This window comes from Electrophorus electricus, chromosome 7 (genome assembly GCF_041902795.1).
Source record: "Electrophorus electricus isolate QZ-2024a chromosome 7, ASM4190279v1, whole genome shotgun sequence".
NCBI classification, from domain to species: domain Eukaryota; kingdom Metazoa; phylum Chordata; class Actinopteri; order Gymnotiformes; family Gymnotidae; genus Electrophorus; species Electrophorus electricus.
The window spans coordinates 11,953,425-11,976,128 of NC_137503.1; the positions used below are offsets into that span (position 1 = coordinate 11,953,425).

Genomic DNA, 22,704 nt, shown 5'->3' on the forward strand with positions numbered 1-22,704 from the left:
AAAACAACAGTAACAGTAATAACAGCAAAAGCATCACATCAATACACGAAACATCTTAAATATATATTTCATGTCATGGCCTTTGTAAGATAGACTGGCTCATTCCTTATGCAGCTGTCACTTTTAGCATGACTTCGTATGTCATGGATCTCCTGATGTTACAGGCAATCTATCCATAGCAGTGTGTGTGTGTGTGTGTGTGTGTGTGCGCTTAGGCGTGAATAAATCTAATATGTAGAGAATGAAATACTGACATGAAACTGTCAAAGTAAAATAAAATCTAGCATACATGGGCTAATACATACTCTACGTATTGACGGTTGGCCACCACTAAGCTTCCATTTAGCCACGGGATCTTTTCCTTGTGCGCTGAAGATCTCAACGAAGGCACCGCCCTGGAACATCGTAAAACAAATATTACACATACACATACAGTAATTTTCCCAAATACAATATTCTCGGAACTGCGTCCAGGTAATCAATTCATACCTGATACTCATTCTTGAACATGTTTCCAACGTCTGTGAAAGCCGGAAACCTAAAGTGAGATATTTAAAATATATAATGTTACTCTGTACTGAACTTTGCAAACATTAACATTAGCTAACGAGTCAGGTTGTAAGTAGCCGGTTTTTAAGGTCGTTTAAGCTATTTTAGCTTCATAGTTTAACACGAAGAAATCGATTAGCTAGCTTGCTGATATTCCTAAAATCGGTTTGTTCGAAGGACTAGTCGGTTGAATATCACGTATCGCTAGCGAGGTATGCATAACGATAATGTAACAGGTCTCTGTTAGACAGCTTGCTATTATTAATTAGCTAGCTGGCCTAGCCACAACAAAAGGTTCAGTGGTTAAACACACAAACCTACCGACCCAAGAAAACACGAAATAAGTGCATAAACGATGCATTGTATGATTTGTATGTCATTTAATACCGTGATGAATTACTTCAACCAAAACAGACTGAAAATTCGGGACCAGCGAGCTAGGCAGCAAGGACCACGCTTGGAACTGGAAAAAGTACCAATAAGCGGCGTTTCTATGACAACGGACGCTACAAGGTAGCTAGTGTAGTTTGCACTCTGTTTTTGTATCTCTTAAAAAGCTGCAGTATAACATGGATTTTAAACAGTTTCCTACAAAAGCGTAATATAATAAAAAGGACAAAGAAACAAAAATAAATAAAAACCGTAAGTAATGCTCTCTTACTCTAGCTGCCATTATGTATTACGTATAAAGTGTAGGCTACCTGTGTCGTAAGCAGTTATCTTATTTTTTCCATTCTGCAGCATATCAAGTCTTCTATATATAAGCAGCAGAAGAATTAGATGAATTAGATGTTTTCCCTATGAACTCTAAGAGTGTAAAAGTCACCTCCTTCCAAAATGAATAAAACTTTGGTCAGTCCCAAACATTCTGTGTCAAAGCACCAGAGAGCATAACTCAGTTTCCCCTTGCTTGCTATTGTGTTGTAGCACAATATCTCAAAAGTAGTTTCTAGTGTGTTCTATGACAATCAATTAATTGGGGATTTTTCATTGTGCTAAAAATGTTTTCCCAGAACACCTCTGATGTTAATTCTGTATCATCTGCCAGTTTTTTAAATGTTTTATATTTATTTATTTTTACTTTTGTATAGCAGAGGGTAATCTGCACATTAATACATTTCCTGTGAAGGAAGATTCAATATCTGTTCTACAAATGGATATTTTCTTTAATACTGATCCCACGGAACCCGACATACTCTTGAGTATAGACAGTTATTCTTTAAAAAACTCCTACAATATACATCAAAAGACAAAGATCTTAAAATAAAATGAGCTATTTTGAATTATTTATATCACAAAGTGTAATAGTACACTTTGATGTCCAAGATACATTGGTGTTTGAACATATCCTGTCAGGTTACATTTTACCGGTATTTCAACCAACTCAACACTGGCAATTTTAGGATGGTTGAAAACACTGACTATAAAAGGACCAAAATTAAGCACACATCTGTTATTGAAAATGCTAGAAATTTTATTTCTGTGTTACAATTCTTATTAGGTTTTTTTTTCCAAAGAGGCACATGATGTGTTCAAACATGTTTGAGGGAACTAATCAAAAAGATTGCTAATAAGACTAACTAGAAAGACTGAAGTATCAGGGGACCAAACCTGAAAGACTGAAGTATGAGGGGACCAAACCCAAAAGACAAGTATGAGGGGATAAAACCTGAAAGACCAACTTTGCTTTTGATGCTGCAACCAGTTTGCTACAAATGCTACAAATAAACCCTATTCTGGGATGTTTCCCATTTCCTGTCTTTCCTTCTTATTTATCCTAAGAAATGTAAGTGATTATGACATGGATATTCATTCATTACATGCCCCAGAAGGGAATATGTATATGGTATTAAGATAAGCTGTAGTCCAAAATTTCTTCTTTTTTGTTTTTGGATGTGTGTTTAGTTATAAACTATGTTAATCTGTTGATTAATGTCCTAAGGAAGTAGAACCATGACCGTGGCTTGGTTTCTGGCTAACTTTATTATTAATCATTTCTCTTGGTAAGAACTTCTTAATCCTTTTATCATTAAATTGAACAGAACTATTTCTTTTATGCTAAAATAAAGGGAAAAGTACATTTTTGAGATAGAGACTAAAGCTTAAGATAAGACTTTGGCAGTGCTGAATCTGTGTAAGGTTTTGTTTTCTGTTAACCTTATTATCTAGAATTTTCTTAAGTATTGGCAAGAATGTTTCAAACTCTTCCTTGTTCATTTGAACACAATTACTAATACTTTCCTATCATATGGAATAAAAAGTTTGTTTTGAGACACAGGACTAAGCTTAACATAAAACATAAAAGAGGTATGAGTGACTGAGGTTGTGATGTATTGGCTGACCCCCCCCCCCCCCCCCCCCCCCCCAGCAAAGCTTTAATAGCTGTAATAGTATTAAACAGAAAATTTTGGCACCTTGTGATCTGCCATCATTTGTCCTCAATAGTTTTCTTGATAACCTGAGTCTTGCTATTACAGACTGTAGTTTGTACAAAACATTTGGCCTGTCCAAACACCTTTTCTACAGTCAGATGTCAGATGCCTGTGGTACTCATTATAGCTTACCTAGTGACTCTCCACTGCTACATTCAGTAAAGAGGGGGAAGTGAGCTCACTAGTACCACAGTCTTTTTCTCTCAGTGCATGCCATAGAAAGATTCTTCACACCCACATACATTTATTTCAGGTCATTTTCAAGGATGAAATGAAAGCATTTTTAATATGCTTTCTAAGCTCAAACTGCATTATTCGACTACAAGCTGTTGTTTTATGGCTTCCATCACGAAATGTTGCATGATAAATTCAGCTAACAATAAAATAAAATACAATAAAATAAAAACAACTAGCAATAAAACAGAACATCTTGTCCAATGTGAAAGAGTGATAGACGTATGATGATTGTATAACAATTACACAAAGAAAGAGGTCTCACCACTGTAAATCTTTACTTCTTGACATTACAATTTCGCTTCAGGTCATGGTAGGTGGCTGCTAAAACCAAAGCTCTCAATCCAGTCTTCAGGGATCCCCAGTCTGGCCAAGGTTTGGTTTTGTTCTGGCTCCACATACACATGCCCAAGTGATCAAGGTCTGCTGACTTAACCCAGACTCTAATATCCCCAAATCCCCATAAGCAGGTGATGACAGCTTAAAAGAATGCTCCACATCACCTCTATATGACCCATTCCTGCAGAAGCTCATAATGTCCATGGAAATTAGCAGATGGCAATATAATTTAAGCAAATTTTCCCTCTCTTCTTATTATTATTATTATTATTATTATTATTTGCTTTAGTTGTTTCTTAGAAGAATTATTATTAAAGAATATCTGAACTCAAATACATCTTCCTATTAAAATCTGCTTTATTTACCAATGTCTTATTATTGGGTAGTTCATATACATTTTCAATAACAATAACAATGCAGTTGTTAATTTATATGATTTATTTAAATCAGTTCTCTTCCTGCAGTGGTCTTATATTAAGATGAATGACTAAGAGGTTGTTTCTCATAATGTAGAATTTAGACTATTTCATTCTGGTGCTAAACACTCATTTAGGGAACCTAGGCCAATTAGCATTCAAGGAGCAGTGTGCAAAAAATGAAATATTATCTGTTTGTATCTAAGATAATTTGAAGAGGAAAGCATGTCCTGCATTTGCATAAGACAAAGGTTTGGTAGGCACTTCGAGCAGATGGTGCGTCTTTTTATGCATCTCAATACTAATGATGCCGCAACTGCAAACTATTTTCCAAATTGGATTTTGGAAGCTTTTTAATAAGTCTATTACTAAGCAATGTGAATTACGTTTGCTGCTACTGAAGGTCAAATATGCAATTTGATGGAGACTTTAAATAGACATACAGTTTTTCTTCTATTTCAGTGGAAATACACTCCATGTACATTAATTTTTTCACACACTGTGGTGATATAATTGCATTTGATAATATACTGCACACAATATATTGTGTATGCATTTATATGTTGATTTTTTACTGGCAGTTTCCTTCGTCTTAAAAAACACACCCTGAATAAGTGACCCACCATTTGAATTCCAGATTTAATTGTATTCCTATGGCTTTTTCTCTATTTCTGACTTTGTTTCTGATTTAAAATCAAACTGACTAGCTAACTAAAAAACTGAAACAGAGACAGGGGTTACAGAAATGTTATATATGTTGAGCAGATATTCCATTCAAAGGTTATAAACTTGAAACTTTTGCTTAAATAATGAAAGGTCTTAAAAGTGTTGAAATCCTTTAGTCTCTACAGAACAAAAGCCTTTCCACAGAACAAAATGGAAGAAAATGAAGATGTTTTTCATAATTTGTCATGTTATATCATGGGATTTCATAAGGCAAGGATGTAAGACCTTTTAACATCTGCTTTGTTAGGCAGCTGACACAAAGTTAAGCTGTACCAATAAGTGAAACACAAACGAATTTCTTTGAAACGACATTGAATTTTACAATCACAGTAATAGTTCTGAGCCCCCTAATGGATTAGGATTTTGTTCCACCTTATTTTTTGAATATATTTGAATCTGTAGGCATTTCCCTTGAATCTAAAGACATAAAGATAAGGGTTCTCTGACATACTATAGCAGGTCACAACATAAAAGCAGATAATACCAGCTAACACCATAAACCTAAGATAAAATCTAGTCATATTAACTTATTAACACATATTAACTTTGTACATTTTTATATATTTGTGTTCCAAAATATCCTCAGCCTGTATGCAATTTTTTTTTAATATGACAGTTTTTATTGCAATACTCAAAAAGTATTAACTTGAAAGATACCAGACACAGATGGAGAACTGTCACACCACACCAACATAGGGATAAGTCCGCATCTAGGCAACACTCCAATTCCCAAGAGCCTTCATGTACTGCAACTGCCACCAGTCACAGCCTACCTTTGCGTACATTATGCGCAAAACTTCCAACCACACAGACACCATTCACCTTCTCTTGAGTACTAACATGCTACACCTGTAACTACTTTCCCCACACATATATAAACCACTCCTGTCCAGAGATTCAGTGCTTCATGTTAGCCTATTGTCAGTGCTTTCACTACACCATCCTCGCCTTCTCTCTAAACCCAGTATTCATCTTTTTAGTGGGTACATTGTTCAGGACCTTTGCTTTAGTAGTTTGTTCTATTGTTTTGCTACTTGTTCTTGTTTTTTTGCTTGGTTCATTTAAATAATGAGCTTTTGATTTGGACTAATGATTCACCTGTGGTTCCATTGAGAGGTCACAGAACACAAAGTCTATCTTAGCAGGCAGAGCAAGTCTTGACATGCCCAAAGAGGCCATCTCTTTGCGGGGGAAAGTGAAAGGGATGCAGCAACATCTACCCCTTCCATCTCTGTGCATGCTCTGGATCACCCATCTACATTCTCTTCCCTTCCTATAAATTCACTGATCCTCTTATCCCATCACATTCAGTTGGCACACAAAACCCCTTGATTTCATGGAAAAAGTCAGACATCATTCAATGGCCCCTATATTGCACTTCCCACACTTTTAATACCTGGTTATGCCAGACAGCCTCGCAAATACCCCTTCCATCTTCCAGGCTTTCAATAGCGATGTCGTTCATGACTATCTGGGTAGATTCATCATCATCTGTGTCGACAACATTTTAATCTATTTGGCTTCACTGGATGAACACATTCAGCATGTGCAGCAGGTGCTGACCATCCTCTTCAAGAAGAAACTCTTTTGTTAACTATAAAAATGTGAATTCCACACCACTTTCGTGTTATTTCTAGGTTACCATATTAGCAAAGAGGGGTTCAGAGAAAAAGTTGTTGCAAAGTTTTCTTAGGCTTTGAAAACTTCTTTATTCAATCTTTCAGTTCAATAGCTAAACCCCTAACATTGCAAGTACTTTACCTGGCTCAGCTCTGCCATGCAAGCACTTCAAGCCCTTAAAGACACATTCACCTCTGCACTCTTCAACAGCCAAACCCAAATTTGCCATTTGCGCTGGAGGAGGATGCCTCAGACATGGAAGTGGAGGCTTCTTATCACAGCATACAGGACAACCACCAAAACTTCATCCCATAACCTACTTCTCCTGCACCAGAGTAGACTAATGTGAGATGTGAACATTAAATAGAGTCCTCTGAGAGATTAACAGATGCAGTTCCTATAGCTTTCTAGCAATCTTTTTACAGCTTTCCAACTTACTATTCCAGATGTCTTTCTATTCTAGCCAAGTAATCATCATTCTGCAGGCCTCAGGTATCTGATATATGCTAGAATGGAAAAGGTCTGGGAGAACATGCATCCTGAATCTCTGACACTGGTCATATTGCAGTAGAAGGGTGCTGCTGCCTCCTCAGGACCGCCTTTATAAGGCATCAAGGAAACTTACAACTTCCCCTTTACATGCTATTAAACACATTGATTTTGTAATGAAAGCAATAGTAAATAAAGATGCTGTCCAAATTGTTAAATTATTCCAGCATGTTTGTCCCCTGATGAAGACAAGCTGAGCAAAAGCTGTTTTTCTCAACACCACATTGCATATGAACCAACCGCGAATAAAGTGCAAATTATTCAGTGACAGAAAAGCAGACAACATTTTCCCCCCTTTTTAACAGATAGAAGAGTAATCCGGAAGGGAGACATGTCCCTTGGAGAAATTAATCATTTCCCAGCCTGACAAGAGTGTGAATTGCTCCCTCACCCTCCATGAAATCTTTCAAAGCTTGTTACAGACATCAGTTCATGATGACTATTTTCCCACACACCTAGTCAGAAAACTTTGCATGCTGCTCAGCTTCTGACTTCAAAGTGAATCTAAAATTACATCTTTGAAGATGCAAATTTATAGCTGTGATTATGCTCATCCTTTAATTTTTGTTTCTCAGTTGCACTGTATAAGTGTGGAGTATCCAGTAAAATATATAGTGCTAGGATTAAGATGTGTAAAACTGTAAATAATTTTTTGCACCTGATATTACAATGTATAAAGCAAGACAGGGGCATAAAGTGTTGCCTAATGGAAAAGTCACAAGACAGCTAAAACACAACACATAGTGAGCTTCAGGGAATGATTTATAATGTGTATATATACACAGAATCAGTGACATTATATATGTGTGTGTTCCATATGTTAATATAACTCTGCTGTCCTTTTTCCCGTGTTATTTTGAAGCATTGCCCAATATCATGTATTGCGCCAAACGATTTTAAAAATAGCTCTGAACTTGAGAGGCCCACTACAGTGTGGGGTGGCACTTTTGAAGACTTGACAGTAGTTCAATTCAAAGCTGTGATAAAAGCAATTCAGTACTTAAGACTCAAATGGTGATAACTGGTATTAATGAGACGTTCCTCCACATCAAATCGTGTCTGTCTCCTCAAAGATTAAGGGCAATAGATTGTCCCTCTTTCACAAAAATGACCCAGATCTGTCTAAAGATAATACAGATAAAAGAACAATATATTGCGCTTCATCATTTTGTGTCATTCTTTAATTCATTGATTTCACTGGGTTTGTCATTCTGATGAGAGCAGAGATGAAAGCTATGACAGAAAGGATGACAATAGACCAGAGTGAAGAGACATTTCTATTCTGTAGCAAATTAATAGGGGTATGAGTGGGCAGGCGTTTAATTTACAAGAGGGGTTAAATCTTCATGTTTAAATGTCATTGGCTGTTCTACTGAAATAGCTTCAAGAGGTTGCACAACACATATCATCTTGTGGGCCAGTCCAACCAGAGCCAACTATAGGCCAATAGCACATCCACCAAAGGCAGCAGTGACATGTCAATCACATATCTATATCTGACTCATCCCTTTTGCGACAGCATTGCAGAATACTGTGCATGTATTGGGGGGTTCAGGAGATTTACACAACCTCAAAGATGATACAGAGAGGTTTGTGAACATTTCTAATGTGTATCAACAATTACTAGCACACTGGAATATGGTATTAAGGGAATGGCCTCAGGATAGCACCAGATGATGAAACACTCACTTCCAAAACACAGAAATTTAAATATTACAGCTAAATATGGGTAATACACTTAGACGCCATTTTATTAGGTAGCCCAACTAGTACCTAAAAGGTTATTAAATCTGTAACAGTGTTGGTTTTCTTTTTAGAACTTGTTTTTATAGGGTAGCCAAGAGATAAATTCAGGTACAACACCAATCTCCTACATTTTAGAAGTTTTACAAATATAAAATTTGTTGTGGAAAAGGCTGCGTCTTACTTCTATATATACCTAAAACTCTATAAGTAGCAGTAAGTTAAAAATGCTCAAATATTTTCTCTGTGCAACTCATACATGTTTTCCCTAAATTATATCATATATGCAAAGTCAAGGTGAGACATCATCCAATCAAAATTTAATAAATGCATGCCTTTAGCAATAAGCAATAATCTCTGAGTCTCTAAACACCCTGAACATGCATATTTCGTTTACACCATCTTCGTACTAATAATAGTAACAGCTTTGAGTCTTTAGTACCTACATTCACACTTTTACCAAAATCCATAATCTTAGGCCTTAATCAAAGGTGCAGTTTCAGATGTTTCAGTTTTAGTTCATTTATTTGGCAGCTTAATCTTGAAACAGATAATAGATAATAGGTAATATCCTTTCTTACAAAAGATTGTCAAACCTTATAAAGGAACATTTTTTCGTTCAATTCATGTGTAATGCTAGGATTAATGTCCTCCAGGAGCATCCGTCTTTACCTATGAGACATTAGTGATAAACATTAATTCATCTCTGGAAGGCTTGTGTAAACATAGAATCAAATAAAAACGGTAATTACGTCAAATATTTCTAGAGCACATAATGATTATTGAGACGTAAATGTGTTATACAAGGTAAGATTTATAATACACTCCAAATACTAGGTTGTTTCACTCTTTGGCATTATGTCCTATCTTCAAAAGGCTGATGATGTGTTGGTAAATGTTTGAACATTCCCAAAGCATATATCTTCATAGAGCTTTATTTCATATGCAAAAAGGAATTTGGTGCAAACACTAAGGCATGTATCTATCAAAGAGCTTAAAGAAACTGTCTAAAAGTCTGATTTCTTCTCTGAGTGCCAAAAGACTTCTCCACATTTGATCTTGATTTCCCCTGGCCTGGAGCAGGCAGCTTTTGCATTGTGTGAAAACTAAGATAAAAAATTCAGAACTGTCTTACAGTTTTAGACAAAATTGATGTGACACAGCACTTGAAACAAGCAATGTCCACAGAGAAATGTTTTCTTTCTCTGAGATAACTGTGATGATCCTCTGCACAATGTATTTAAGCAAAAGCATGCCTTCTTCCAATAGCTCAGTGCAGAAAAATATTACTTTCAGGGCAAAGTGACAAACCATGAATTCAAGCATTTAAAACTGCCTTTTCCTTAAAAACTTCACAGTGCCATTGAATAGCTCATAACACATGACACATTTACCTTTCAAACATATTTTACAGGTGAAATATGCTTTTATTTAGAAAACGAATACGGTACCAATTACTTCTATAGGTCACAGTTCTTAAAGTGTCATGGTTTCACAAATTGAAGTAAACACACCTTTGGACTGAATAGCAAAGTACATACTCATTTTAGGCCTGGAAATCAGATAGTCCTGCAAAACTGAACAAATGTGGCTCAACCTAAACCCTCAGTGATTTTTAATGATTACCCCACATATAGTTAAACGAGAGTGCAATTAAATGGCAAACATCAATACAGGTGACCTGTCTTCATTTTTGTATTGTGGTTTACCTATACTGCGTATTATCATAAGCAAGTTTGCTTCACATTTATAAATATTGGCTATGGACAGTAAGAATACAATGAAATGTGGCCAAGATATGGTCATGTATTAATAATTGCTCAAGTTCCAGATTGTTTCATTTGTTTTTCATTTTGGAATATGAAAAGGTCAGGAGCAAACCAATACAAAAATGGAAACATTAATCAGAGTTTTCTCAAGGAGAATTAAACTGACCTTTAAGCTGGAACACACTGTAGGAATACTACCACCTGGAAAAACCTCACTCACTCTGGACATAAATTATCCTTACATTTGCATCCTTACAATTATCTTTATAAGGATAGTTAAATATCATAATTTTATATTTGTCATTAAACCATGGGAATTTCACCAACATTTGTTACACATATGGAAATCCGAAAACATTTTTTTTCCTGACGTGATATTACATGTAGCTTTAACCCACATTTATCTTTAGTTTATAACTGTGAGAATTTTAAGTAATTTATTGATGTAATCTTTATTTAAGTTGTAATAAAAGTGATAGTTTTATGATGTTATTGCAATATTGTTTGCCTTATTTAACAAACTACACACAACACTTTACATTGTCATATATGAATGATAAGTTAATTAAACAGTCAAGATCATTGGTGGCCAAAGTATGTGAAAACACATATTAACTACTGGAACTTTATTGTTAATATCCTTTATTGCTAACATCCTTGACCAATTAATTCTGTAGCTGTTAGTCATAAAGCTAGTCATGTAACTGCTAGTCTTGAGTAGCCTACATCACATGACAGCTGGATTTCTTCTGGATTGTGGTCAGGACTGTGACTTGACCATTTTAAACCACAGCAAAGGTGGTTTACATATAGTTGTGATAGGGCAAAGAACACACTGTGCCCAGGGATTTATGGGAACATTCATTGTTTTATTAAAGCATTAACTTAAGACCCAGCAGTGACAGGAAACATGGCAGTAAAAGGAAAAAATGGAAAGAAAAAAAAATAGGGAAAAAGGCACAGTGGGCAAAGGTGTCATTCCTGGTAATGGCCTTGGTCAACCATGGGTCTGCTGAGGGAAAGGGGTAGCTGGCAAGTTTGGCAAGTGTCACTTAGGTTCAGTGACCAGTTCAGCACCTGTTTCTCTGCAACATAGAGAGAAAGGTCAGTTGTGTCGTGCCCCAACTGAGCTTATGGCTCCTGATTTAGGGCTAATGGCCCTCATCAGTGGGGGGAGGGGGGAGGGAGGGAGGATGGTCTGCCTTCCAGCATGTGTCGGGCCGGCTGTGCACAACAGTGGTTCTGAACCCGTGGCATCTGTATTGTGGGTTCAGCACCATGGTTAATGTTGCTGAGCTTGGGGATGGCTGGATTGAAGTTTCCTTTTTGTAGGAATGTGTGTGTGTGTGTGGTGGTGGGGGGGGGGACGGATCAATACTGTATAACCCAACCTCTTTTACATTTTAGATAACAGAAGTATGTTTTGACACTGTGATGTATATGTATATGTACAGAATAACTTCAGTCTAGAATGAATTCTACAACATACAATTCATTGTGATTGCAAGATGTCTATGACCTAAGGCAACAAAGCAGCCCTGCATTTATATACACCAAGCTTCATGTTTGGAATGAGGTTTTTGTTGTTGGCATGCAGTGTTTTGTTTCTACCAAATATAATATTATAGGCTTCAAATTTTGCTTCAACTGTCCACATAAAAGTTTTTTCAGCCTTTAGCAAACATGAGACAGACAACATTGTTTTATTTTGGAGAGAAGTAGTTTCCTCAATGGTAACCTCTGAAGAATGCTCTCATTCATTGTTGTTCTTATGGTAGACTCATAGATATAGACATTAAGTGCCTTATAAAGTGCAAAGCATGCCTGCAGATCTGTTGCTGTCACCCCAGGGTGCTTTGTCACTTTTGGGAGGATTCAATAGTTTGTCCTTACATTGATGTCCTTGCACTGTAAAGGTTTCCTTGCGCTGTAAAACACATACCAGAAATAGAGGCTATGGCACTGAATTTCATACATTTGTGATCTGTCTGAGTAAATGCCATTTCTTAATGTAACTTCAGTACCATCCATTTGCAACTTTAACTTTTACACTTTTAACAAGGTCCTCTGAAATCGTTTGAATTTTTCAGTTTTCATATACTTTTAAAAAATCAAATTTACAGTTTATACATTCAATAATAATTGTAAAATGTAAAATGTTATCTTTGTTTATTATAATGATTTCCGTGACAATCTGAACACATTTTAAGGGTTCCAAAGAAATCAGTTTCTCACAATAGTTTATTCATAGAATGTATGAATGCATATAATTGTAGAGGGCAGGTTTATGGAATTTGTTCTTTTAGACATATATTAAATACCAGAGCCTGTATCAGGTTTTATCAGAAGTAGCAGAGCTCCCTCACATGCCTAAATCTTTAGGGTAGCATATTTACTGTATTTTGTCCCTTAACACACCAATCACTCAAAGCAAATGGGTCTCATAATGCAACAGGCTATGGTCAGTGAAGTGTGTGAGATGAGAATTTTATGCCGCAGGCTCGTTTTCTCTCTACATTCCCCTCTTCCTTCTCCATTTTCTTTTGAAATTCTTCTCTTCCCTCTTCCCTCCCTTCTCTCCTATAACCCCTCTACATCTCTCTCTCTCTCTCTCTCTCTCTCTCTCTCTCTCTCTCTCTCTCTCTCAATATCTCCCCCCTAGAAGATGACTAATCCCTCTGTCAGGAGCTTCAGGCTTTATGGAGGAGACGCTCTGACTTCCGATTGCAGGCTGACCTTTTCCTTCATGCTCCTGGATTACTGTATGCCTTCACATTACTGTACACAACAGGTGAGCTCTGCCCGTCAGCCTGCTGTGAGACAACCTCTGGCTCTCATCTTAATGAGTTCCACTCATGTTGCCCCTGCAAGCTCATGGCGGAGACCAAAGGTGAATATCACAGAGAAACTTCAGCATGACCCTAAAACTTCACTGGACATGTGCTCTGCTATTTATCTCAAAGGTGCGGACAAGCCACAGAGAAAACCTACTACAGGAAAACCTGCGTCTATTCAGAAAGTAGTAATGTTACAGCTCCTCAGTCTTCAGTGGTAGCAAAGCTTGTATAGATCTTTCTTATCGAGGCCATTGCTTGATCCACTGCAGTGGCCAGCAAAACAAGCTTGAAACATTACATTTCAAAACAAACCAGGTTTCTTTGGACTACATTCTTTAATGATTCTTCAATATAGAGTGCATAGAGAATGCATAAAGACTGTTCATCATCCAGCTCACAGGCTGTCACTGTTCAGTGCAGATAATACCATACCACTTATTTGTGGCAAGGCAGCTGCCACAAGGTAACTGTGTGCTAACCTTGCGCTTTCATTCAGAGGTACTGCATAATTCTTGTGTTCCACATAGCATGACTTGCTTGACACATCTAGTTATATTATCTACATTTTTTCAGTTGAGTGCAAATATCTATTTTGTATTGTATTATTGTGAATATTTGGCATTCTTGCATATTTGGAATTCACATTTGTGTTGAGGCCTTGTAAGTGATGAATATAGCTTGTCTCTAAATGCCATGCTATTGATTGTTTAAATAAGTGACAATATAACAGCTTTATAGCACAATATTTAAACAGTAGATAGTATATAGTGGGTTGATATTATTTCTTTTTACATACTAGTGTTTGCCAGTGATGACTGCAATGACCACACCCATCACTGCCATGACCACACCCCTCATTGCCATGACTACACCCCTCTTTGCCATGACCACACCCCTTGCTTCCAAGAATAAAGCACATGAAGCACTTGCATCAAATCTTGTGTGGTTGTGACTTCTATCAGTGTCACATTGCTATAATTGCATTATTGTTTTGAAATGTTTTATGTTGCTAAGCTAATTTAAATGACATTTGAATAGTTACGCCTGAAACACACCCTTCCAAAATGAACTCAGATGAACATTCTTCTTGCTAATTTTGCATGGCGGCAGAAGAGATCAACTGTTAGACCTAACACCCTATGATTCTCTTTATTATAATTTACAAATGCAACAATGTCCATGCTTGAACTCACTTTGCCAAAGCACAGCACAATTATAAAAATGGGCAGTTGAGAAGGAACATGTAAACTGTCACTTCACAATAGAGACTCATATAAATCTACATACCTTTCACTATGAAATGAACAGGAGAACAATACACTGCCATGTATTAGAAGGGTTTCAGAGTGTTTTCTAACACAGTCTATTCTGTTCTATTCTGAAAGTGGTACGGATATGCTATCTCCAGTGCTTTTGTATATAAAGATACTCCCTCCGTGTCTTTGGTCCTGGCATTGTGATATTAGCTAATCAGCGTACATTATTATCCATCACAATCTATCATGTGACGATTTCATGTGAAGGTGCTTTATTGAGTGCAGACTGATAAAGGGCCTTTTTTATTTTGCACACTGAGAGGTGTAGTGTCCTACTGGAATGCTCATTGGGTCAGAGGTTGTTTGACCACATCCTGAGTCCTGTGTTCCTGTGTCTGTTGAACTGAGTTGTCTGTGAAATAAGTGTCAGTTATTTCACAGATCAAAAACAGTGGAAATCATCACTGTACAAATAATGAGAAACAAATTGTTAACAACAACAACAATAATAATATAGTTTGTACAGATTGTAATTGTTCACTTGCATTTTAAAAATAAGTGTTCCTAATAAAGGAGCCAGGTGAATGTAAACACAGGTGTTTCTAGTGCATTGGAAGATGATTATAATGGCATCACCTTAGTGATGGTCTGTGTCAAGGATAATGATAATAAAAAAGGACAAATTATTTACCTTCTAATCAACTCCTTACACATGTTTATCTAACACAGTCAATCTCTCAGGTCTCTGATATACTTTTAAATCTGATCTTTGACTTATCTATCAGATGTTGCCTCTGTGTAATCTGACTACCTCTATTTTAATCCTAATTTTATAAATTATACCTATCATAATTCCACTGTACCCTCCACTGCCATCCAGAGAAGGATAGGTTCCCTTTTGAGTCTTGGCTGCTCTCATGATTATTTGATTATGGCCTCTTAGGTAGTTTATCCTGTCCACTGTTGCATTTGGCTTGCTCATTAGGGAACTGAACCTTTCTGTATATTCTGAATTTCTGTACTGCTGTTTTGTGATGTTTGTAAAAAAACATTTTATGACTTCACATCTTACTCAATTCATTTTCCTAATTTCTTCCTGAATCTCTTCCTTCTCTGTGATCATGCTATCAAAGGACCCAAAATCATACTGTCGAAGGACCCAAAGAGTGTTATGCATGAGTAACATCTACATTTGTACACAAGTGCTTACTTGTTTATACATAATTTACATTTAGTGGTCTATAAGGTGTGCTTGAGAATGACAGATAGGAGGTTGTCAATAAGTTCCATATGCTCAGGTAAATTAGCTTTGCATGATGGATGATGGATTAAGACATGTTGAGGTACTTGGAGTCCATGTTTGATTACCGTAACATGCAGAATTATAGGTACTGAAGACATGGAGCAGGTTCTGCTGGCACAAGAGCATCTTTATATTGTTGAAGACAGAGTGCCAATGGAAGTTACTATCTTTGGACTTACCAATTAATTTTGTACATATTTCCACCTTTGTCAGAATGAAGCTTCATTATATAATACCGCTAAAGGCATACTTTGGAAAAAATCATTTTGTTATTACATAATACTGCTAAAGGCACACTTCAAAAATGATTCTTTTGTTATTATATAATACTGCTAAAGGAATACTTCAGAAAATTATCATTAAATTGATGTACCAGCAGAACCTTTGCAAAATTTTGTTGTACAATTACAATGACAATAAAGTCTTCTTATATTATAAACTCATTCTATAAAGTCTTTGCCCAGTGCAACTGACCCATTTTACCAGTTTTATATCCCTTTTGATTATGAATGTAAAAACAATTCTATGAAGAGAATATTGCAAACATTACTAATCCAAGGTAGAGTGACTGACAGACTATAATTAACCTGAAGCAACCACTTTTTTTTTACACAACTTTGTTCATTAATGTTTTCCACACCCTTCTGACAATTGTAAATCAGATGCATACATGGAGAGAATTATTCAAATATATTCAGATGAAGTCAGGAAATTCAAACGAGCAGGACCAATGGCTAAGTAACAGTGATTGTAATATATGCTGATGTATACTCTTCTATCTGTGGACCACTGTGAAACAATAGAAGCTTAAAAGCAAAATTTCTGCAATCAGACTCATCATTTTACACATCACAGTAGTTGTTCACTTTTGAACAACAGTTTCTGACTCATCAGAGGAGAAATATACACAGTGTAGTTAAACCAAATGGAAGGACAGATTGTATGTACTTCTGTCTGACACGATTTCTCCCAGCCATGATCACTCCATCTTTGCATAACAAACATAGAGAATGAAAGTCAGTAAGGATCCCTTTACTGCCAGAGGACATCAGCCCAAGCCTCTATTACCCAAGCAAAAAATGCCCTACACACCCTGCAATCACCATCTGCATTTAGATACATCATTGATTACTCTGGTTCATGGATAGCTGAGACCACTGGGAACTGAACATCAACATTGCTGGGAAAAGATTAAGGGAAAAATACAAGAATGGAGCAAACAAGTTTAATAATAGCTTGGCAGCTAAAATCTCTAAACCCCACTGGGCCAGGCTGTGAAGCACTCTCCACAGAAGAAAAAAGAACAGTGCAAAAGTTAACACCAGAGTTTCACTGCAGGTGACTGCATTGTTGAAATAATGGGAACCAGGGGGAGGGGTACCAGGGGAAGGCCTGTTTGTAGGTCCCACTGGGGAGAGCCGACATATGCAAATCTAACTCTGAAAGCTACTGTCTATCTGTGTACCTTGGGGAAGCCTAACCCTAAGAGCCAATCAGCAAAAAGGTTGTAGTTTCCAAAGTGACAATGTTGCTAGGGGATCAAGGGATCTTACAGGCCATTTGATTATGTGAATAGTGTGATATCGAGCAACAAGTCAATAAAAGCTACATATGAAAAAAAATGCATGAACCAGAGAATTACAACACAATCTTAAAAGCAAATATTTTAATTAAATTTGTATTAGTTTCTCATTATCGTTTCATTGTAACTCAGCTTTAAGTGAATTGAAGGGACTTCTTGTTCACATCCTAACTTAAATGATTAGCAGCATTTCCCATTAGCTGAGGAATCTTGTCACACCATCCACAGACATTTATTAAAGAAAAGTACATATTTACTGGCAGTAAGAGGTTTGTGCCTGATTGACCGTACTCCTGCACCCCTCTCAAAGGCCCCACCCTAATTGGGTGTAACCAGCCATTGCTTTGGGCTGCAAAACATCCCACCAATTCAATCTTGTGGCAGAGGAAAGTAAACTCTCAAGAGTGGCATTCAAATGGGTCAATTACATCTGTCAACACCCATTAATATTTTCTGCCTCCACAGTAGGAGAGCCATTCTAATTAAGTGTGAGTTTTTGTCCCCCCAGCTGGGCTCTTCTGATCGGTTGGCTGCCTTTTGAGGTTTTGCTCCCAGTGCACCCTTAAACCCAGATTTTTGCCTCTCAGAGTAGACACTTTCCAGCTATTTTTGATGAACTATTGGGAGTTGGGCCTAGTGGATGTCCTGGAGGTGTTTTTGACCTCACTTATGAGTTTTGATCTCCATAGTGCCAGTTTGAATTCCCCCAGCCCATGTCCAACTGTTCCAGCCAGCTGCCTAGCTCACTGCTGCAACATTTCAGCAGGTTTGATGCTCCTCATGAGGCTCCATTATGGATAACTTGCTCCTTAATGATTTTTGCAGCTCTCATGAACTATTGCTTAGTAAGTATTGACACATTACACCCATTGTATCGAAGGCTGCCTATTGCAGTAAGTACAGTGTGGTCTGAGTGCTATATGTTGAGTCTGCAGCTGAGAAGTAATTGTTTATAGTCTTTGATTCTGAGCTTGAATTCAATCTAATGTGGCTCCAGGGAATTTGATGTTCATGGTGTATAATTGCTTCTGCTGTCTTATAGTATATTGTTCAATTCATTTACACTTGGCCAATAACAACCAGATTTATTGTTGGATGGATGATATCAATCTCCTCCACTGTTTCAAAGTTACAATTACTAAAGAACCTGTGCATTTTGTTGAGACTTGTCTGCTGATGTCACGGAACACTCCCCTTTCCACTGGTCACATGGTATGGCCTGCCATGTGCAGTGGAAATTCACTGTCTCGTTTGTAACCACATCTGTGTTTAGCAGACACCTGCACCTAGTTTAGTCTCGTTATGTCTGTATTTAAACTGTATTTTTGGCGTGTGCATCGGTGTTGGTTATTGTTCACGTTGCCTTTGTTCATGCTAGTCATATTTGTATTCATGGTCACCGTTTACGTTATATGTGAGTGCCATTGTCTTTTCTGTATGTTAATAAATGTCTGTCTCCATCGAGGGAGTCTGTACATGTTACACCTTCCCTTGCGGCACTCAGGCTGTTACAGCTGATTGTCTTGTCAAAGGACAGTTCTTCTGCATAGGAGTTCTCTAGCAAACAAAGCATTTTAATTTTTCTTTTGGAATACATGTAATTAAAGAAGCAATTATTTTACCTTGGGAACATTTGATTATTTGATTATTGGAGTCAACCTACGTGGTGTGTTAGTTATGATTAACCCTCTCTTCCAGAGCTGAAAAATGTTCATCACAATTCACTCCTTGCACAGGAAGATAAATTCAGTTGTGGATAAAAAACAAAGTGAATGACTTGGACTCAAGCTTGATTAAGGCTATTTTTAGACAGCAGGCTGTAATTCACTAATCAGGTCTGTTTATCCACCCCCTGAGGATGCACCTGGCAAAGGTATTGCTTCACAGTACAGAAATGCACCCTACGGTTGGGATCCATGTATAAGTTTGAGCTGGGTTTAGTGCTGTCCTTAACCAGGGTTACAGAAGCTACAAATGACTACGCTGGAGGAAAAAATAGCAGTGTCTTTCTTTCCTATTGTTACATTATATACTCTACCAGTCTGCATAGATTTGTGGCAGAGTGAGACACTCTTTCCCTAAACGCTAAAGTGCTTGATGATACAGTGGTGACACCTTTCATGTGCATCCGAGGAGGCCTGTTGCAGATTTCACACTTCCACTCTTTGCTATTTGTGTGAAGGGGATGAGACTGACAAGCAATTAAATTACAAAGTGCTGATAAAGTTTCCGCAGTAGCGCTGTATCCAAACTCCATATAATAGCATCGTTTTCCCCTTAAGAAGAACACAGAATCATTACACAGTTAGTTCACAGTTAGTGTAAATAAATAACAATAAAAAAAGATGCCTGTGCTAAAATTATATGGGCTGTGCTATTATTAGTAAATCATTTTAGATGAAATCTAAAGACACATCATTAAAATGTTGATCAGGAGTTACATGAAGAGAGACACTCCTGATTTCTGAGTCTTAGAGGGCGGTGTCTGGTAATGTGATTATAATTAACAACATCTGCTGTTGGTGTAATCTGGGCCTTTAAACTATGGTTCACCACCACTTCTTTCCATTAAAATCCTGTTTATTGGTATCATCATGGTTTTGATTTACTTCCTTGATTTTGTTGAGTTCTCTGTCCCTCTTTAGTTTCCCCTGTGTCACAGTTAGTTCTCATTAACTTATGTATTTAACCCCCGTGTTTGCCTCAGTGTTCTGCCAGTCATTGTTGTTTGATGTCTTGTCCTGTTATATTGATTATTGTTTCGTGTTCCTCATCTTGTTCTGTTTCTTTGTTTACCCTGTTTTATTTTCATCATCATCTCTGTTATTTCTTGTGAATCTGCCCGTCTCTGTGTTTCGACCCTGGACCATTCTATCAACCCTGTTTCTGGATTTGCCCTTAATAAATCTCACTCTTCTCAGCATTTGCGTCTGCCTCATGTTCGCTCTGCATTAGAGGGATTCTTTTCTGAACTTCTCCTAATACATTTGTGTGTTCTATTTAGTTCCTTTTCAAAGAGAAGAGTGTTCAAGTTATACTGTCATTTTATACTGACAGTTAATGAGCCTATGTCTGCATGTATTGTTGAAAAGTTTAAAGTTTAATTGATAATCTGCAACAGTATTGTAGCTATTATGGTTTAAGGTTATAAAATATCTTCATGAAGCATCTTGACCATTTTTGTATTCAGAACCAAGGCTACTTGTCCACAATAGTAATTTCAAATATATAAAATTTCAAATTTCAAATGTCCCAAGCAGCTCATCCTTTCACCAGAATGATTATTTTCAGTATTTAATTTTTTTTATTTTAAATATATATTCACTATAGTGTATATTATTTTATATTACATTTCACAGAACCTTTAACAAAAATATAAAAATGTAAAAAAACAAAAGAAAAAAATGTAGATTGTACAGAATCTGTGCTATTCTCACTAGCTTTAACCAGTGAACATTTTGGCAAATGTAAGAACTGCTAAGTTGAGAATATCCTTCAAGAGCCTTTAGGGAATTCAGGAGCAAGAGTGGCCCTGCCCAGGTCTCAACTTGATAACACAACAAAGGTCAGTTTTAGTCAGGTTAAGAATGATAGAATATGTTCATATGCAACATAATAATAGCCATGCTAATAATCAGTTGTCTTGTCAAAAGGCAAGTCTACAGTCTAACATAAAGTGTCACATTGCATGTCTTTTCCTACATTATGCTATTCAAGCTGCCACAAATCCCCAGTCAAGAATCACTGTAGCTGATAACTTAGTTTTGGCAACTCAGATGCCAACAGTGCTACAAATATGCATTCAAGCAGCAGAGCAGTTCAATTGAGCTGAGGCTTGTCCGGATCACTCTGTGTGGCAGGCACACTGTATACAGAGTCATGCCGATGTCCAGCCACCCCCCTCACCGGAGCAGCACGGATAGAGAAGCGACCTAGTCAGTTGAATAAGACAGCAGGGGACCGTGGTTCAGTATGGCAACAGAAGAATTCACAAGATGTGTAGTGTGGAGAATTCAGCTGTACAGAACGGATGAGCACAAGGACAACAACAATTCCATTCTATATACCCACGTCAATGAGAGATGACGGTGCATGCTAAGACCAGACTGAAATACGAGCAGTGCTAATTTCTTAGGAGTTGAAATCTGTCATTGGCCCCTTTCTGCTTGTGTAAAACTGGCCGACTAAAAATTAACTTAGCTTTTAGCGAGAAGACCACACAATGATAAATTTGTCATAATCTCAACAGGATTAATACACCATTCCCTGGCGGGTGGCATACTTCAGGAGTTACAGAGCACTCATATTTAAAGTTTTTATTCATTTATGAATCACAGAGGCCTCTAGATTCTAATCTACATATTAGTGGTTTGTTGACACTGAGCCTGCACATCACAAATAAAAATTCCCTTGAATATACTATAAAATATAATTTCAGATGTTCCATAGTACTTTAAAGCCATGTTTTTGATGTTGTTGTTTGCCTTCTTTAATAGCTGGACAGCTAGCATTCCTGCTTCAGCTTTAGTTACCTGCGTTTCTATACTCTCTGGAGGTGTGAATTTTGTTTTCTTTAGGGACACTGAGCATTTTGTCTAGAAGTTCTCATTACCTGTGTCCATTTTCAAACATTATGTTATATTCATATTTTGGAATAATCATTATCTTGAATAAGATTGTATATATTGGGATAAATGCAGCATACTTTACATATACACCTCTTTTATTAGGGCATTTCTCCTACACTTTTGAATATCAGACTGCAGTCCTTGGCCTACTTCAAAAATCCCTGATATTTTTAAAGCTCATTAAAACAGTTTATTCTAGCATTTACACCAGTATTTTAATGTGATTCCTGGAATTAGTTAATCAAAGCTGATTATTCCAGTCCTGTCTATTTAATGTTGCCCTGTTTGTATTGTGATGCATACCCTCAAACCTGTGTTTATACATTTAAACACACAAAATAGCCTAGTGACCCCTATTTTATATTCAGCTTCAGTCACTGGATCTCCCATACTGCATCTTACAGCTTCTTATAGGAAGGGACAGAATGACTGAGGCAAATAGGCAAAATTACAATGCACTAACTTGGTTACACAATAGAGCACAAGGTGAATTGTCTTTTACATCTTCTTAATATAATTTCCATTTGCATTTCCACCTAGTGCACATCATTTCCAATTTAAACAGCTTTGGCTCATCTCTGTGACATGCTCGCCATAGCCAGGCTAGCTCATAGGAGAGCAAACATTTTATCGCAGTGTTCACCATGTGAAGGCCAAAATGAATAACTGAACAAACACTCCCAAATTAACTGCCTCACTCGTGCAAAATGGTGGAGACGTG

The 22,704-nt window shown here is 37.1% G+C and overlaps 1 protein-coding gene and 1 long non-coding RNA gene across 10 annotated transcripts in view; one reads left to right on the plus strand and one right to left on the minus strand.

Annotated features, from left to right (window-relative positions):
- cfap20dc (CFAP20 domain containing) overlaps nt 1-22,704 on the minus strand; it is a 58,519-nt gene that overhangs the window by 25,314 nt on the left and 10,501 nt on the right. For 7 of the 9 annotated variants that reach the window (XM_027010969.3, XM_027010966.3, XM_081717078.1 and 4 more), the window contains exons 2-3: nt 490-538; nt 306-395 (exon numbers count right to left, since the gene is read on the minus strand). In XM_027010969.3, coding sequence (XP_026866770.3) covers nt 306-395; nt 490-538 — 139 coding nt within the window. Of the gene's footprint in view, nt 1-305; nt 396-489; nt 539-936; nt 1,025-3,480; nt 3,596-22,704 lie in introns of those variants that run through there. The other 2 variants (XM_081717079.1, XM_081717080.1) reach the window with 2 other exon arrangements.
- Nucleotides 383-14,138, plus strand: LOC145658685 (uncharacterized). The gene is made up of 4 exons (XR_014124404.1): nt 383-474; nt 964-1,191; nt 13,040-13,168; nt 14,014-14,138. It is a non-coding gene; the product is annotated as an uncharacterized LOC145658685 (long non-coding RNA).